The sequence below is a fragment of the Bombyx mandarina genome, chromosome 15 (genome assembly GCF_030267445.1).
Source record: "Bombyx mandarina strain Sakado chromosome 15, ASM3026744v2".
Lineage (NCBI taxonomy): Eukaryota > Metazoa > Arthropoda > Insecta > Lepidoptera > Bombycidae > Bombyx > Bombyx mandarina.
In genome coordinates, this window is record NC_143221.1 from 11,137,181 (window position 1) to 11,155,906 (window position 18,726).

Here is an 18,726-nt window from a genome sequence, read left to right on the forward strand (position 1 = left end):
AAACCTTTCATGGAACGCTCAGATAAAAGAGGTTAGCCGGAAGGTGTTTGCAACAGCTGGATCTTTGAGACGGTTACGAAATTTTCTTCCAACTGCCACTAAAACTGCGCTTGCACAATCTCTCCTTCTTCCAATTCTTGACTACGCCGATGCCAGCTATACTGATTTAACTGAACAACAACTTGATAAACTTGAGCGGCTACAAAATTTCTGCATAAGATTCATATTTGGTTTACGGAAATATGATCATGTATCTGAATTTCGCACTAAACTCAAGTGGTTACCAATTCGCCTTCGCCGCAATATTCATGTCCTTTCATTACTATACTGTACTCTCTTTAACCCCCATGCCCCCATATATCTCAAAGAACGTTTCGAGTTCCTACGTGATACGCATAATTTTTCCCTGAGATCATCGGATAGCCTGAGACTGAAAATGCCGGCGCATTCATCATCATTCTTTGATCATTCATTCACCGTCCAGGCGGTTCGATTGTGGAATGCTCTGCCGGATGCAGTGAGAAGTGCTCAAACTTTAAACTGTTTTAAAAGAATGGTGAAGGAACACTACTTATCTTCTTAGTGCTGTTTGTTTGCATCATCATTTATTATTTCCATACTGTTGATGTATTATGTGTATGTAAGTATATTAGTATGTATTGTATGTAAGTATGTATATTGGTATATAAATATAGGTATATATTTCATATTAAATGTAAACGGTATATATTTTGTTTATTGTTTTTTTTTTTTTTTTTTTTTATTTTTTTTTATTGCCTTTGTAGGCAGACGAGCATACGGCCCACCTGATGGTGAGTGGTCACCGTCGCTCATGGACGTCAGCAATGCCAGGGGCAGAGCCAAGCCGCTGCCTACCATAAAGAACTCTCCGCAAGCCTCGTTTGAAGAAGGACATGTCATAGCGCTCGGAAAACACCGTGGAGGGGAGTTCATTCCAAAGCCGGATGGTACGTGGCAAAAAAGATCTTTGGAAACGCACTGTCGATGAACGCAGCGGTTCCAGATAATATGGATGAACTTTGCTCCGATGGCGGGAGGTGCGATGATAAAAAGGAGATGAGGGAATCATCTCGAATAATTCCTCAGAGCATTCCCCATGGACCATGCGGTATAAAACACAGAGAGAACCGAAGTCCCTCCGTAGACCCAGAGGTTCCAAGCGATCCGCGAGAGCAGGACTATCGACCATCCGAACAGCCCGTTTCTGTATGGAGTCAAATGGAAGTAGCTGGTATTTGGGAGCCCCGGCCCAGAGGTGAGAGCAGTACTCCACGCGAGGTCGGACCTGCGCTTTATAAAGCGCAAGTCTCTGTCCAGGCGTGAAATACCGCTTCGCTCTGTTGAGAACTCCCAACATTTTAGAGGCCAATTTGGCTTTACCTTCCAAATGACTCCGAAACTGGACATCGCTCGAAATATCGACCCCCAGAATCCCGATACTCGCGGAAAGCTGCAGGGATACTCCTTGAAATTCCGGCGCCATGACAAAAGGGTCCTTCTTCGCAGTGAACGCGCAAACCTGTGTCTTCAATGGGTTGAACTGAACTGAATTCAGTTCACCCCACTTGGAGACCCGCCCCAGAGAGTTCTCCACTTCAGACACAAGTTTTAATCGCCTCTCGTGTACAACGCTTCGAGAGAGACTCTGATGGCCGATATATCGCGCATCCCCCGTGCTGTCATCCGCATAGCAATGCATGCCATCAATAGATAGCATGTCATTGATATGCAGTATGAAAAGCGTGGGGGAGAGCACCGAACCTTGTGGAACACCAGCGTTGATGGTCATGGTATCGGAGCAGCAGCCGTCGACGACAACTGCGATGCTCCGCCCATCCAAAAAGCTAGCGATCCACTTGCAGAGTCCCTCAGGGATCCCGTATGCTGGAAGCTTCGATAGAAGTGCCCTATGCCAGACCCTGTCGAAGGCCTTCGCGATGTCAAGGCTCACAGCGAGAGCCTCGCCCTTGCTTTCCAAGGCTTCAGCCCATTTATGTGTGAGGTATACAAGAAGATCGCCAGCTGAGCGACCATGACGGAAACCGTACTGCCGGTCACTGATCAGCTGGCGATCCTCAAGATACTTAAGAAGTTGGATGTTAATGATTCGCTCCATCACCTTGGAAAGCAAGGAAGTTATCGCGATAGGTCTGTAATTCGAGGGGTCCGACCGGTCACCCTTCTTGGGGATAGGGTGGACATGAGCAGTCTTCCATGAAGACGGAACCCTGTTGGTATTGTACGAGAGGCGATATAGACGCGTTAGCGCGGGTGTCAATTCAGGGGCGCATGTTTTTAGAACCACTGCGGGGATGCAATCTGGCCCACTCGACCTATGAACATCAAGAAGCCGAAGCTCCTGCCTGACCGCACGCTGTGTGATGCGAATCTCAGGCATGGAGCTGTCACACCGGGAGATGTTGGGCGGCGTGGCTCCTCCGTCATCCAAAGTCGAGCATGAAGCAAAGAGCTTGACCAGAAGGTCAGCCTTCTCCTTCGCACTATGAGCCAGACTGTCATTGGACTTACGCAGTGGTGGAAGGCTAGACCTGCAGAAGTTACCTTCTGCAGCCTTAGCTAGCGACCAGAAAGCACGGCTCCCAGAGGGATAGCTATTCAGTCGCTCGCCAATTCTGGCAACGTGCTCCGACTTCGCCTTGGCAATAGCCCTCTTATAGGACCTAGAGGCGGCGTTAAATTTCCGCCTTTTCTCCGAGATATCAGGATCCCGGCATCTCCTAGCAACATTAAATGCGACGTATGCAGACCGCTTGAGGCGTGCAGCATCCCTACTGGCTTTATTATACCAGGGTTTGCTGCGACCCCCAACGGGCACCTCAGAAGAAGGAATGAATAATTCCATTCCCTGAAGCACCACGTCTTTAAGTCGGTCCGCACAGACGTCAGGATCATCGGAGGAAAAGCAGAGCCGCCCCCATGGGTAGGATGCGTAAAATTCACGCAATCCATCCCAGTCTGCTGACCTGTACCGCCAAACTCTTCGAAACCCGGTCGTCGTTCGACGACTAGGACGAGAGAGTGGTATGGCAGCACGGATAAGGCAGTGATCAGACGATCCAAGTGGAGCGTCGACCACCACACTGTATCCAGCTGGGTGAGTGGTCAGCAGAAGGTCCAACAAAGAAGGCTCGTGCCCCTCAATGTCTGGGACACGGGTGGGCTGTGTCACCAGTTGTGAGAGGCCGTAGGACAAGGCGAAATCGTAGGCAGCCCGACCCGGGAGGTCAGTGGTTCTGGACCCCAACCACTCCTGGTGATGAGCGTTAAAGTCACCAAGGACCACCACCTCCGCAGATGGGTACTGCTCAAGCACGCGGTCAGTCCCCTCTTGTACATGCTCAAACAGAGCTGACCCCGCATCACTGCTGTGAGACCTGTACAGGCAAGCGTAGACTCTGGTACAGCCCCCATAGTCCACGCGTAGCCACAAGAGGGACAGGTCCCGTTGCTCGAGGCCCCGAAGCCGACGACAGCCGACATCCTCCCGGATAAACACGCACACCCCGGCTTTACGCAGGAAGGTGTGCTCCAATGCGTAGCCGGGGTATCCGAGGTACGACGTATCGTCCGGGGCAGATATCTGCGTCTCAGTCAGGAAAAAGAGGGCAGGCTGCGCCGTCTCAAGGTGGTGATGTACGGCGTCAAGGTTACTGTGTAGGCCCCTGACATTGCTGAAATCCACATTAAACGTGGAATGGGGATCCGCCGAAAAAACTCTTTTTCTTTTGTCGACTTTCATGATAATTTTAGTTGGAGAGTAAGGATTTGGAGAGATAGGATGCTAGAGGTGAGATCAAGGCAATACCTGAATAAAGCGCAGGGCACAATGAACACTCGATCCGGGGTTGCGCGAGAAGCTGACGCAGGGCATGGAAGGGCCCCCAGTCCACCCTGCATACGATCGCCGGGACCCACTCCGGTCTCCGACTCCGGCACGACGACCGCATGACAGGATTTTGCACCGGTTGGCGGGACAGCTTCCTGGGGCGGAGTTTAGTTGTGACACCCAGGTTCAGGTCCCCTACTGACCGGCGGGCGGCGGCAGGCACCGTTTCACTGGGTCTCCCTATACCCCCGTCAGCAACCCACGCCCCGCGGACTTGCGCGCACGTTTGCTCTGCATGTTCCAAGTATCACCAAGACTCACCCCCAACAAGGAGGAGGAAAGGAAAGGAATAGAACTGGCTCTCCAACCCACATGCCGGAACACAGCTAGGCTATTTGGCGGCAGACTCTAGTTGGAGGGTGGTCGCCAGCCAGTCGGACTAGGTCCTACCACCGATTGTGTTTTCGGCTCCCGTTTAGCACCACCCAGGGGTTACTTGTAGGGAATCGCGGGTTAAACCTACGGAAGCGGGAAGCATCAACCCCCTATTGTATGTATATATTTTCTATAATATATTATAGTACACCGCAACATACCTGCTATATTTTTTTTATATTTTCCAGAATTTCTATAAATTAAACGGTTGTCTGGAAGAGATCGCTTTTAGCGATAAGACCGCCTATTGTACAAATGTATCTGTTTTTTTTGATTGTTTTTTTGAATGTAAATTGTGTTTTGGTGTGCAATAAAGTGTATTCTCTCTCTCTCTCTCTCTCGAAATTCGAATTCAATAAACTTTTTTGTGGCCAGCATTCTAAAAGAAAAGTTTTTACTGTGTGACAATACTTATGACCTGACTAGGTATATGTGGATTAGTCACCTACCCATACGCGAGAAGCTGGGAGATAGCCCCTTAGGCCTGTTTATTATCTATGCCTTAAGTTACCAGCGAATAGGTAGGTTAATTTCGATGTATTGTTCTACAAATAATAAGTAAAACGCTTTCGCTGCTCAGAGAGCTAGTACCTACAATTTCCAAAGCAACTATTTCGTGTTCTCATCTACCTCCGGACCGGAGAGAAACTCAGCGAACTATGGGCTAGTGTCAAGACGAATTCGATGGATGTTTTGCTTATCGTTAGCACTAATACCGTAAGCAGTACTAAGAAGATTAGGTGGATCTAACAAGACGTGACTAAGCCGTTGACAGTGGCTAGCTGTTGCCGGAACACTCTCAAGGTTGCAGCTAACCGTGGCCACAAATGCCACAATAATGGGCTGATGGTTTCGCGTCGCGAAGTAGCGTTTAGACGCTGACTGCATATAATATAGATAGGATCTACATTTCTGATGCCCACTTCAACGATTAACTTTTCGACAACCGTCCTCGCCGAATCTGTCGCTTGCGACGAAGGGCTCGACGAGTAAATTAACCCATAGACACAGCCCACTGAGTTTCTCGCCGGATCTTCTCAGTGGGTCGCCTTTTCGATCCGGTAGAAGGTTCTGCGAAGCACTGCTCTTGCTAGGGGGCCAGCGTTAGCAATACTCCCGGTTTAAGTCCCGAGAGCTCTCCTACACGTCAAGGAGAAGCTGAAATAGCCTCTCAAGGCTATCAGCATAAGTAGGGAAAAAAAAAGATTCACATTAGTAATTAAGGGGGATTGTAACATTTGGAGGGAGTCTACGTGGGTTCGGGTGACCGAACACCACAGTTGCAGAAATCACAACACTAATATATATTTTTCAAGACTGTAGTAATTGTAGGAGTGTGCTTAGTGCGAGTTTTTTAACGTTCTCGAAAGCGTAAAAGTTAGCTCATTTGTATGGAATGGGACCGATTGCCTACGTAAAGCCCACTGAGTTTCTCGCCGGATCTTCTCAGTGGGTTGCGTTTCCGATCCGGTGGTAGATTCTGCGAAGCACTGCTCTTGCTAGGGTCAGTGTTAGCAACTCTCCGGTTTGAGCCCCGCGAGCTCACCTACAAACGTTAGGGGGAAGCTGAAATAGCCTCTCAAGGCTATCAGCATAGGTGGGAAGAAAAAAAAATGCCTACGTTTGACGCTAAGGGGCGCTGTTCAAACTGCATACAAAATTGGGTTAACTTTTACGTTATCGAGAACGTTAAAAAACTCGCACTAAGCACACAGTTCCCGGAATATATGACAGCTCTCTTTCCTGAACCATTTTTAGAAAACTCAGCATGCCGCAGGCAGTTTCATCTGTTGTTGATTGATAATGTTATGATGATGTTAATAATTATTGTGATTACAAAAAATATGAATATCACCACATACTTTGAGACAATACGCACGAGTAGGTACCACCACCTCGCTTATTTTTGCCACGCACCATCCGGCTATGGAATGAGCTCCCCTCCACGGTGTTTCCCGAGCGCTATGACATGTCCTTCTTCAAACGAGGCTTATGGAGAGTATTAAGCGGTAGGCAGCGGCTTGGCTCTGCCCCTGGCATTGCTGAAGTCCATGGGCGACGGTAACCACTCACCATCAGGTTGGCCGTATGCCCGTCTGCCTACAAGGGCAATAAAAAAATTTTTTTCCCCCTAAAATCTGCTTATTTATTTTATCTGAAATCGAATATATTTGTTTATATTTATTATTAATCTGGGCTGCCAAAAACAAGCTCCATGGTTAAAATACACAATAAAAAGGAGATACATATAACCGCAGCTAGTCCTTCGATATCTTGTAGTATAGGTACCTAACGTGACCACTTTTTTTTCGTGTCAAAGAGGGACGCCTACGGAATTTCGTATATAAATAAATATATATAATAACATATATAGGGTACGTCGGGGTAAGATGTAATATTTAAGTGCAAAATAAAAGATATGGTTTAAAAAATTAATTGAAGTAATTTATTATGGTATCTTACCATTACTGCCATCTTAATTCTTACACCAACTTGCCCTTAAAATAATGTTTATAAATAATTTCGCAACAAAAAACTACATTTCTACAGCAAAATTAGAGTTACTTTCTTATGTATTTTGTAATACAATAAGGAGTTGGGATCAGTAAGTATTCGGTAATTTTCTAATAAACACATGCACAACAGATTCTGATAAATGAAAGCGGGACTTTTTTTTTCTCGTTGGGGACAGCGGGACGGACAGCCTGAAAGCGGGACAATCCTGCCCAAAGCGGGACGTATCGTCACATTAAGTATACATTTAAATATTTCAAACTTAAGATACACTTAATATTATGTCTTTAGTCCTAAGCCATTTCAATTTCCGCTTGCTGTAGGTTTCAAAATATTGCAACTTCCCGCAAATTCAATCGACTATCGAGTAACAACGCTTTGTGTAAGCGATCAGTCATAACATGACCGTGTTTTATAGCAAAACATTAAATACAGTAGTGTGTCCATCTATTATCTCGACTTCGCATTTTTTTTTACGATTCCGTCTACCAGTATGAAACTTAAGTAAGTCTTATTATGCGTGCTTGGTGCGAGGAAACTGTGCCGTAGTAGGTCGATTCTTGTTAATCTAAGTCCTTGATTTTGTACCTAGCGTACAAGTGATGCACACATGCATGTACGACTTCCACTATATGAGAATAGCAGAGCTGTAAACTCGAATCATATTTGTGATTTCATAAATTTTAAGCACTAATTAAAATTAATCAATTTATCAAACATTAATTTATTTTAATTATTTATATTATATTTATTGATATTATATACATATAAAATATAAGTATAAGTATAAACTTATACTGTATTTTCTACCGCGCATCTGTATGGGCTGACAGAATCAGATATACTCAACAGCACCCGATGTGGTGCGAGGTGAAATTACTCCAGAGTTAATTTCTCATGTTATTTCTAGGTAAGGCGTGTAGATCAGGTGGTAGTGGCTGGTGCTATCTTTATAGAGAAATACAAAGTCTTGCGTCAATATTTAATTCGACATATATATAATGTTATGGCTAGAAGATAAATGGTTGTTTCGTGGTTTTTAACGGGACATTGTAAACATTATAACCGACGTTACAATGTCGTCAACTTAACCGTTGTCGTGCTTTCGGACATAAGTTAGTCATATTTAAGTTAGATTAATCATTTTATTGCGATTGCTTAACACACGAGCATAAATACGACCGTTCATTCTTTTTACTGGTGGTAGGACCTCTTGTGAGTCCGCGCGGGTAGGTACCACCGCCCTGCCTATTTCTGTCGTGAAGCAGTAATGCGTTTCGGTTTGAAGGGTGGGGCAGCCGTTGTGACTATACTGAGACCTTAGAACTTATATCTCAAGATGTGTGGCGCATTTACGTTGTAGATGTCTATGGGCTTCAGTAACCAATTAACATCAGGTGGGCTGTGAGCTCGTCCACACGTCTAAGCAATAAAATAAATAAAAATTCAATCCATTTAATTTTATGGGAATGCCATCTCTGATTGGCTAAATATTTAGGCATTGAATATAATAAACGAAATATCCCAAAAGTAAAAGCTAACTTTGTTGCCCTACTACATTGATATTGAACAATGTGATCATTTAGGTAACTTAAATAAAATAATATCCGTAAGCTATATAACGAGACACAGGGACAACTGCATGCAGAGTCAGTACCTATTCATTCAACATTGAAAACGAACATAAGATGGGCTCCTTGAGGGTATATTTTTGCGACATTTGCATTCTCATGTTGGTCGGAATTAATTATTTTCTACTGGCTGAAGTTGTACCAGTTAGGTAGTGCTATTTGAATAATTAAGTTACTAATTCTTATTCCAACTCCCGCACTGTGATCCTACATTGGCAACGGAATGGCTGTGGTTGCGATGTATTGATCTCGTCACTGCCCAAGAAACTTATAAGTACACTAACATAGACAACGAGCAAACATACAATACTAAATAACTGACTTTTTTAGTATCGCCCCATTCGAAGAGCGGAAAGGCAACTGCTCTTGCGGAGGATTTCCGACTGTGACGCCAGATCCTGGAAGTCTGCCCCTACTTTCTCAAACACCAAGTCTGGTCGTCAAATGTGATCAAGAAGGAGACAATACATGCAAGATACTCTGCAATGCATTAGCAACAGCTACGAAAGCAAAAGGCCCTGAAATTCTCTGCAGCAGGCTTAAAGATGTCAACGAACTTAAGGTTAGAAATCTATAGTTCCTACCCAATAATTTTAGAGATAAAATTACATGAATAAATATAAATTTAAAGATGTAGTCCGCTAACACCATAGTCCATAGCATGATAGTCGCGTTCCTCTCTTTATATGATATATTTTGAACGTTTCGATTTTCAATCTAGAGCATTATGTAAAATTTCGATTACATGACTTTTGGATTAATTTCTTGCATAAATCAGTCGGATTTGATAATTTTCGCTGTGAATAACTTAATAAATAAAATTGTATTTTAATATTTAAAAATAATGCTTCTTGAACTACACGCAATGTAACATGATAATCAGATGGCGCGTGGGTTCAACGTTCTTGTCTGGCGTTTCACCCGCCATTGTCTTCCTTTTGCATTGCTAAATTCACAAAATATTAACCAACCTAAAACGTACTTACGTACTTAGGCTTATGAAAATGAACATGTGTCACTGACGCTCGGCACTATTGTAATTTATTCTAGTTTTGAGGAAAACGTCTTCTGTGTGATAAAGACTAAAAATTTACTAGACGCTATCGGGGACTATTATTGTAAAGGTATTACTCAGACCAAGGGTCTGAAAAGATCAAATGTTTTTATTGTTCTAAGTTTATGCTTTGCACAGGAGCTACAATTCTTTGGCATTAAGTGGTTATTGGAGCCTATAGACATGATCATTATCATGCGGATCCAGCTGGGGACGCGAGGTCAATATTCGCACGTACAATGCGAGCTGACTATATGCCTAGTCATAAGTTATTTTCCATTCCATTGTTACAGCTTTCAGCTTTTTACAAAACGTGCGACAAACCATGGAGTTACGCAAACATGACTGCCGAAGCCCCACTTTGCTGCGAAAATTCCCAAGTGAAAGTTTGTTCATCGGTGGTAACACTAAAATCAACAGTGCAACCGGAAGCGAAGACTACCATATAATTTATTAACAGAGTTATTTTTACGAATAAATGAAAGTCTATAAATTATAAATAAAACGAACTGTATTTGCATTTATTACACTGTTACTAATTTCGAACATTACTTCAATAAAATGTATATCAAATGATTACTTTTTTATTCACATAGACGTTATCCGAATTACATTTCATTACACGAAATATTTGATTGTGTAAAGATTTCGTTGTATATACTATTGCATATTATTTTGCGCGTGTAGATAATTCGAGACGGTGACCAAACGTTCTCAAATGTTTATTCTACCACACAATATCTAGTGGTAAAACGCTTAAAACACTAAATAGACAAAAAAAAGTTTTTATTCTTTATTTTTATCTTTTAAAAAAAAAACAATTCAATGTGTTCCTAGGAACTCGCTTAAAATATTACGTACATAATTGGATGAAACTGCATAACGTAATTGTCACCCGCGTCGGAGCTAAAAAATTCAAGTTATTAAACACATAACTCGCAACCCTGGCCGGCTGAAAACATTCGATCGTTATAAGTATTTAGCTTCGCCCTTCGAAAATCTATTGTTCAAGTCTTGAGCTTTCTTGATGATCGAACGTTTTTGTGCTTCATCGAACCGGTTCACCTGCAAGTCGACGTCGCGACTGAACGGCCGGCGCTCTTTCTTGTCATCCTCTTTTTCCTCCTTCTAGAAATAAAAAAAAACTAGGTGATGAAAGAGTTTTGCTCGGTTTTTTTTTTTGATAACGCCATCTTGTTGCGTCTTTAAAGCGGTTAGTTGCCCTCAATTAAGAAAAATAGTATTATTATTTGCCAATAGATGTCGGGAAGAGTTGATTATTGAAAACACGAATAAAACAACATTTTCTGAAAATAAATCGTAGCTAGATCGATTTATCGCCCCCGAAATCCCCTGTATACTAAATTTTATGAAAATCGTTGGAGCCGTTTCCGAGATTCAGATTATATATATACAAGCATTGCTCGTTTAAAGGTATAAGATAAGATATTACGACAATAGTAACACTCCAATATTTCTCAATAATGTATTTATTTCGAAAACAAACAGTAGAGTCGATCCACATATTATTATGTTAAATTACAATAAACAACGAATACCGGACAAGTTTACGCAGATTACTGCCTATTTCTACCGTGAAGCAGTAATGCGTTTCGGTTTGAAGGGTGGGGCAGCCGTTGTAACTATATTTGATACCTTAGAACTTATGTCTCAAGGTGTGTGGCGCATTTACCTTGTAGATGTCTATGGGCTCCAGTAACCACTTAACACTAGGTGGGCTGTGAGCTCGTCCACCCATCTAAGCAATAAAAAAACCTAACTACACTTTAGGAAACTTAAACTGCTGCATTAAAGTACATGACGACTTTGAAATAAATATGAAAACTTTTTATACAAAATTTTAATTGTACTGATTCGTTAACTTTCAAACAGCGTAGTATAATTTCCTTAAGTTTGAATTTGTTTACTGGAAATAACCATTCAAGTTCATGAGCTTTGATGCAGTTTGTGTGACCGACAGTTTATATGATTAGCATTAATAATTTAACTACGAATAATTGGTACTGAATATTAAAATACTTATTATTTATTTCCTTCAAACCAATTTAAAAAAAAAAAAAAAAAACTTATAAACATCTTACAATAGTTTCATTGGTGTCGTACTATATTTTACAAGCTATACGGAAATGACGTCAGTATCGGAAAATGTATTGAAACCACGATTCGTTCGAGTGGTGGACAGTTTAGAGAGCGCGGAAATACGACCGTAATGAATGTTTGCTCTGGTATCAATCTGTTTATTAATTACTAGCGACCCGCCCTCGCTTCGCTTCGGAAACATTAAAACACAAATGAAACAAAAAAAAAAAATTAAATTTTTTTTTAAAAAAGTAGCCTATGTTCATCAGAGACAATGTCGGCTTCTAATGGAAAAAGAATTTTTCAAATCGGTCCAGTAGTTTCGGAGCCTATTCGAAACAAACAAACAAACAAATCTTTTCTCTTTATAATATTAGTATAGATCTATATATATAAAAATGAATTGCTGTTCGTTAGTCTCGCTAAAACTTGAGAACGGCTGGACCGATTTGGCTAATTTTGGTCTTGAATCATTTGTGGAAGTCCAGAGAAGGTTTATAAGGTAGATAAATATGAATATGCTCGGAATTAAATAAAAATAACAATTCTGTTTTTCCTTTGATGTGTCCCCCGTCGGACGGATTCCTTTTGTTTGTTTTAAGTTTATTTTATGCAAAAATTTTGGTCTTTTATTTATCGATTGAGGCACTACAAAGTCTGCGGGGTCAGCTAGTATTGTATAAAAAATGATTTATTAATAACATACGATCTGTCAGAGATAAACGTTGACGGATGTGGTAAGTTGAAGCGACGACATAGATTTAAAAGCTGGTTAATAAGTCTTCTTCGCCGTGCCTTCAGTAGCTTAAGATAATTTTTATACTGGAGATTTCAAGCGACGATACCATATTCTAATATAGAACGAATAAAACTTTTTTTTTTATTGCCCTTGTAGGCAGACGAGCATACGGCCCACCTGATGGTGAGTGGTTACCGTCGCCCATGGACTTCAGCGATGCCTGGGGCAGAGCCAAGTCGCTGCCTACAACTAATAACAACTAATAATAATAAAACTAATATAAGGCCTTTTAAACCTACCTATGAAATCTAAAGTCTTAATAAGCCTTCATTATGATCCATTATATCTAAGCCTTCTTCATTATTCTTATCATTTAACATTTCATTCTTATTAATGGATTCGAAATCGATCTGAAGTCCAAATAAACGGGCGAACATATACAATTGTCTACATATACAGCTCTCTGCTACTTACCTTTTTCTTTTTCTTCAGCTTCTTCTGGTGTAGCTCTAGTAAGCTTTCCTCCCTTTTGTGTTTCTTTTTATGTTTTCTGTGAACAAAAATAAAACATAGAATTAAACACTACGGTAACATAAATCGATAGTGAAATACGCTATAACGCAATACTTTTGTTTTTACATAATGTGAAGTGAAGATAAGGGTTGTCGCAAGTCATAGACATAACTTAAACTAATTTTAAGTTTTAATTTCGAGATGAATTACTTTTATTTCTTAAGTATCGAATACTTTACCGTTTCGTGGTCACGGATAACTAGGGAAGTAGTTATTCGTCGACATTTGAATATTGTGAAAACTACATAATATGATTTCGCAAGTATTATTACGTTCCTAAAACCAAAAACGGAAACATAATATTGGTTCAAAGCAAAACTAATTTACGAAAAACTAAGCATAAAAAAACTTTCAGTTTTCTAAGTTTCGATTTCGTGAAATTTGCAAACCAAAGACAACTAGCACCCGCCTCTTTCCCAATAGACGTCGTCGTGGCCTAAAGGATAAGACGTCCGGTGCATTCGTATCTAGCGATGCAACGATGTTCGAATCCCGCAGGCGGGTACCAGTTTTTTTAATGAAATACGTACTTAACAAATGTTCACAAGGACTAACATCGTGTAATAAAAATCAAACCCGCAAAATTATAATTTGCGTAATCACTGGTGGTAGGACCTCTTGTCAGTCCGCAAGGGTAGGTACCACCACCCTGCCTATTTCTGCCGTAAAGCAGTAATGCGTTTCGGTTTGAAGGGTGGGGCAGCCGTTGTAACTATACTGATACCTTAGAACTTGTCTCAAGATGGGTGGCGCATTTACGTTGTTAAAAAGCGTGATTTTGGTAGGTACCTTAAATAGCTCCTTAACATTCTATTATTCAAAAATATTTTCAATTTCTACGTAAATGAAGAGGCGGGTAAAATTTAGCGTTATGCCAAATTAACTGTTCCACGCGGACGAAGTCGCGGGCAAAAGCTAGTTATATTATATTCCTTGGTTACAAATTTAAAGCGGTTTTCCCTACGAGCCACATGCAGTCAGGCATGTCAATCAATTATTTATATTAAAATAAATAGCATCATGAAACAAATTGGTCAGAACCACACACCCGAGTATGAACTTTTCCATAAATGTCATAAATTGTGACTGAAACCGGTCACCGCCCTCGTCAATCCCGTCGCTTGCGACGAAGGGCTCGACGAGCGAATTAACCCATAGACACAGCCCACTGAGTTTCTCGCCGGATCTTCTCAGTGGGTCGCGTTTCCGATCCGGTGGTAGACTCTGCGGAGCACTGCTCTTGCTAGGGCCAGTGTTAGCAACACTTTGATTTGAGCCCCGTGAGCTCACCTACACGTTAGGGTGAAGCTGAAATAGCCTCTCAAGCCTATCAGCATAGGTAGGCAAAAAAAAAAGTAACTGAAATTTTAATGAAACCAAAATATTGCGTATGTATATAAGTTTAGGTTCTTCGCATGTGTGCGTTTGTTGTTTCCCGATATCCATAAGACAATGCATATCATTACATATCATGTAATTGTTTCATGGGAGAAAATCTACTATGTATTTCAATAAAATACGAGAATTGAGTGTTACGATTACCACACGATAATTTTTTTGTTATATATATTTTTTATTGCCCTTGTAGGCAGACGAGCACACGGCCTACCTGATGGTGAGTGGTTACCGTCGCCCATGGACTTCAGCAATGCCAGGGGCAGACCCAAGCCGCTGCCTACCGCTAAACTGTCTGTAGTTTATTTAGATTTTTGCTTACTTCACAGCATCTTCCTGTTCTTTGTCCCTGGTTTCTATTTGTCGGGACTTAGCTTCGCGTTGCAACGCAGACGCTGCATCTTCTTCTTTAACTTGACCCGCTGCTTTTCTAGCTTTATCCTCGGGGTTATCTGTCCAACTTGACCTAGAAGAATGATAAAATCCAACTTATAAAAATCGTACGACTTTGAAGTATGATAAAAAAATAATCGGTTTTTATCTGATTGGAGTTGAAATTATGTTGACAGTTCAGGTTAAATTTTTTGGTACACTTAGCAATAGTTACGACATTGAAGCTACACTCACCATATGTACATTGTTGCCACCTCGTTGTTGAGAAAAGATACTACCAGCGCGATATAAGGCTAAGCTATCGGGGGCGAAATTGTTGGCGGTAGAACTACTGGTGGTAGGACCTCTTGTGAGTCCGCGCGGGTAGGTTCCACCACCCCGCCTATATCTGCCGTGAAGCCGTCGTAACTATACTTGAGACCTTAGAACTTATATCTCATGTTGGGTGGCGCATTTACGTTGTAGAAGTCTATGGGCTCCAGTAACCACTTCACACCAGGTGGGCTGTGAGCCCGTCCACTCATCTAAGCTATAAAAAAAAAGAATACCTATTTACATAATATATATCTATAAATTTCAGTATCCTAGCAACAAACTTGTGATTAATGTGTGAATTTTTCTGCTTAATTGAACAAATCATGATGTCAATAATTTAAAAATTATTTGGTTGGGTTTCTAAATCATTTTATTTGACTTTTCTTTATCTTAATTGTTAACTACACTCACCTATCAGTCATGTCTGGTCCTTGTTTCGCTCTAAAGCTTCGTGCTTCTAATCCTAAATATTTAGCCTTGGCTTCAGGAAGTTCCAACATCCATTGTTCACGGTGTTTAACTTTTTTAGTTACCGAATGGCCTTCTATCTGTTTAAGTTTCATATCTAAAGCACGCTCCTCCAGACGTTTGTGGGCGTCAGAATATTTCTGTTCTGAACCAACTGGCAAAGGACCAACACAGGAATCCTCATCGGAACTTTCATATTTGATGACTTCTCTTGTAGCTAATACTTTACGCATATCGTCAGGAATGGAAGGACCTGTAAACAATATAATATGTTACAAGATTTTCAACCTTATAGTAACTAGACAGATTTGAACTTTCCAAATAAAAATTGTAAATTGTTTTAAATTTCTTTTACAGTTGAATGTAGTAAGTGAACAGAGTGTAAATCAGATGTTTGAAGTTATGCAATATATTTAGATGTAAGGGCATTACCCATGTTAGTAGACGTCTGGATTCCTGTTTTTTCTTTTTCTGAAGATTTTTTACTGTACCGATCTTGCAAATGTGGTGGGAGAGCTGGTCCGCACACATCCATTTTCTGTGTTGTACTTTTGAGTGAAAGCAATTTGTGTCTTAAATCCATTGGATCAATGTCCACTATTTCTTGAGAATCTTCACTAAATATTTCTCCTTCTTCACTGCTCTCTTTTTTAGTACTTTTCTGAGTAGAAGTCACCTCAATGGCAACTTCCTCAAGGTGTGTGTGTTCTTCAGTCTGTATTTTATTTTGGATATCTGTGGTGCTTGTAACTTCTGCCAATGTTGGATTATCTAATTCTCGCTCTGGCGATTTTGAATTTTTTTTTGAATGTCTCTTTTTGTGTTTTCTTTTTTTTGTTTTATGCAGCTTCTTTTCTAAATTTAAGAGTTTGGCTCTCAGTTTCTCGTCATCAGAGGAGTCTATTTCACTGGACTCTTCTGTTTTGTCTTTAATTATAGCTGGTATCATACTATAGTAGGATCCAGGTTGAACTTCAGTTGATTTGTCACTATCATTGTCTTCAACTATAATTGGACTATCACTTTTTCTTTTCAGAGATGTAGGTGGAGCTTTATAGACTTCAGAACGTTTTCCTTTAATATTAGGAGACAAGGATAGGCTTTCTCTCGATTGCTTTTCCAGTTTATTGGGTTTAGGGGTGATGGCTTGCCTAATTTCATCTTTCAAATCTCTCTTTCGTTCATTTAATTTATGTGATCTTGATCTAGAGCTTCTCTTCCTGTCTTTACTACTACTTCTATGATCTCTGGGCTTAGAATCAGGTCTGGAGATTCTGTCATGTCTATATCTTTCACGAGATCTGTAGGGGCTCCTCTCTTCCTTAGGATGGGGGTCATCTAACCGCCTTCGTGGAGGGCTTCTCTCTTTAGAATGTCTTCTCTTAGGTGAAATTCGTGTATTTCGATGTCTATCTTTGTCTCGTATTTTCCTATCAAATCGACTAACTTCCTCTCTTCTTTTAACATATTCTCTGTTAAATCTGTTTTCTATATTCCTATTTCTTTCAGTAGGTCGGTATCGATCTTCCCTTTGATGAGATTGTTCATCCTTTGGTTTTTGACATTTAAATCTACCTGTTTCTGAATCACTGCTGGACTCATCAGAAATCATTTTCACACCTAAAAGCAAACAAAGGAATTTAAAAGGAGATTGAAAGAAATAAATTACTTAACAACTGATTTTATTATTAATATATATATTTATATATACATATAAACTATCTATGTAATAGAACACAGTAGCCTTAAAACATTTTGGCAATTTTTTTTACACTGTAGCGTAAAGACTTTAAGAAACCAGCTGTTAAAATGCCTTTTAATGATTGTCGTACGCTTGATTGCCAAACTAAGTCCTTTAAAATCTGCCTTAATATCACAGGACAATCAATATCATATGCTACAGCACGTAACACATCCTCCATATCTTGTTGAGGACCACCATGGTTCCAGAACTTGACTATTCTTTGTTGTGGCACCATTGGTAGCTGCATGAGGTGATGTAATTTTGTTTCTGGATGTAAATCTTGATGGCACTGAGCATCACCCGAGGGAAAGTCTACATATGTATGGAATTGTTGCAAGATAGGTCTGTACAGTTCACGAAAATTTACTAACTGGGGCTGGACAATGTTTCTCACTTTGTTTTTGTTCTCCCCAAATGTCATTCTAAAATCTCCAGCATAACTCAAATTAGAAATGGCAAAATAGAAGTCATATTCAGAAAATGTTTCTGGTAGAATAAGTAGCGCTGTGTGAACTGCAGAGCGTAGATTGGATTGTAAAGCACTTTGCAATTGAGAACTGTTGGTTTGTTTAATGATCTCTACTGGTTTGTGTAGACGGCCCGCAAGGTATAAGTCAGTCCAGTCGAGTAGATCACCAACTAAGTCCTTTTGAGAAACAACACCATACTTGATTGTCACATTTTCTTCTTTTAATTCAACAAGGGTGTTGAAATATACTTTCGCCCCCCAATTCTCCTGGAATCTTGCAACAAATCCTTTGCCTAGAAATCGAAGTGCTGAATAATGCGATGGATTTTGTTCAATGTTAGATCCGTGCCATCTATAAGAGTTATCGACGCAGTATATGAGGTCGATCATGTTATGTTTATTCTGATTTCCGACTTGTGGTTTCACAGCAGAGCCATATGCGAAGCAAAATGTGAAGTTTTGAGGAAATTTGGAGAGGATTCTATAGTAAATCGGTGACACATCTCTGATTATGCTGCCAAATGTTTTAGCGGCGGTAGATACCATTATAATATTAGAAGAAATAGCAGCTGACCTTTAGAGCACAAATCTATTCTTCAAACTTGATTGTGATGTTGCACTGATGTAATATGGTTAATTAGTTGGGAATTTAGATTTTGTTGTGTTACATTTACAATTAAATAGTTATCTTTGACGTTGAATTAAACTTTCGAAGTAACTTTGTCTTCGTTTTGTATATTCGAATAATATCTTCCCATCAATGTGCTAGCTATCATCTGCTACGATAATAAAGTGCCTCCAATATGTGCCCCCGAACCCAAACATGCACATTATTATCCAATGTCCATTAGGTTACACATAAGTGCTTAATCTATGGGTTACACTTTATGGCATAGATTATACACTTAATATATTTGAGATAGATGCGCAACTCTCATTTTTATTTTTGCTTTAGTTAGAGCCCAGGACAGCAGGCGTCGCTGCTGTCGATTATTAATCTCCCTACCCCCCACCAGGTGGCTTTTTTA

At 40.5% G+C, this 18,726-nt stretch overlaps 3 protein-coding genes across 3 annotated transcripts; 1 reads left to right on the top strand and 2 right to left on the bottom strand.

Annotated features, from left to right (window-relative positions):
* Positions 1-7,850: 7,850 nt before the first annotated feature.
* Positions 7,851-10,078, top strand: LOC114241617 (uncharacterized). The gene is made up of 3 exons (XM_028172482.2): positions 7,851-8,597; positions 8,779-9,010; positions 9,796-10,078. Exons 1-3 carry the CDS (start codon positions 8,506-8,508, stop codon positions 9,949-9,951), a joined length of 480 nt encoding a protein of 159 aa, XP_028028283.2. The 5' UTR covers positions 7,851-8,505; the 3' UTR covers positions 9,952-10,078.
* Positions 9,996-18,587, bottom strand: LOC114241615 (uncharacterized). The gene is made up of 6 exons (XM_028172480.2): positions 18,273-18,587; positions 15,918-17,105; positions 15,429-15,738; positions 14,632-14,775; positions 12,816-12,891; positions 9,996-10,630 (listed from the first exon to the last, which is right to left on the bottom strand). The coding sequence occupies exons 2-6, from the start codon at positions 17,095-17,097 to the stop codon at positions 10,472-10,474; spliced, it is 1,869 nt and encodes a 622-aa protein (XP_028028281.2). The 5' UTR covers positions 17,098-17,105; positions 18,273-18,587; the 3' UTR covers positions 9,996-10,471.
* LOC114241616 (phosphatidate cytidylyltransferase, mitochondrial) lies at positions 17,151-18,276 on the bottom strand. Its single transcript, XM_028172481.2, has one exon. The coding sequence runs from the start codon at positions 18,242-18,244 to the stop codon at positions 17,231-17,233; it is 1,014 nt and encodes a 337-aa protein (XP_028028282.1). The 5' UTR covers positions 18,245-18,276; the 3' UTR covers positions 17,151-17,230.
* Positions 18,588-18,726: the final 139 nt, after the last annotated feature.

Coding starts and splice junctions, on each gene's coding strand:
- LOC114241617 (XM_028172482.2), top strand. CDS start 8,506: ATGGGCTCCTTGAGGGTATATTTTTGCGACATTTGCATTCTCATGTTG. Junction 8,598..8,778: donor GCTGAAGTTGTACCAGTTAG/GTAGTGCTATTT, acceptor TGACTTTTTTAG/TATCGCCCCATTCGAAGAGC. Junction 9,011..9,795: donor AAGATGTCAACGAACTTAAG/GTTAGAAATCTA, acceptor CCATTGTTACAG/CTTTCAGCTTTTTACAAAAC.
- LOC114241615 (XM_028172480.2), bottom strand. CDS start 17,097: ATGATTTCTGATGAGTCCAGCAGTGATTCAGAAACAGGTAGATTTAAA. Junction 15,739..15,917: donor CCAGACGTCTACTAACATGG/GTAATGCCCTTA, acceptor TATTGTTTACAG/GTCCTTCCATTCCTGACGAT. Junction 14,776..15,428: donor GGACCAGACATGACTGATAG/GTGAGTGTAGTT, acceptor TCATTCTTCTAG/GTCAAGTTGGACAGATAACC.
- LOC114241616 (XM_028172481.2), bottom strand. CDS start 18,244: ATGGTATCTACCGCCGCTAAAACATTTGGCAGCATAATCAGAGATGTG.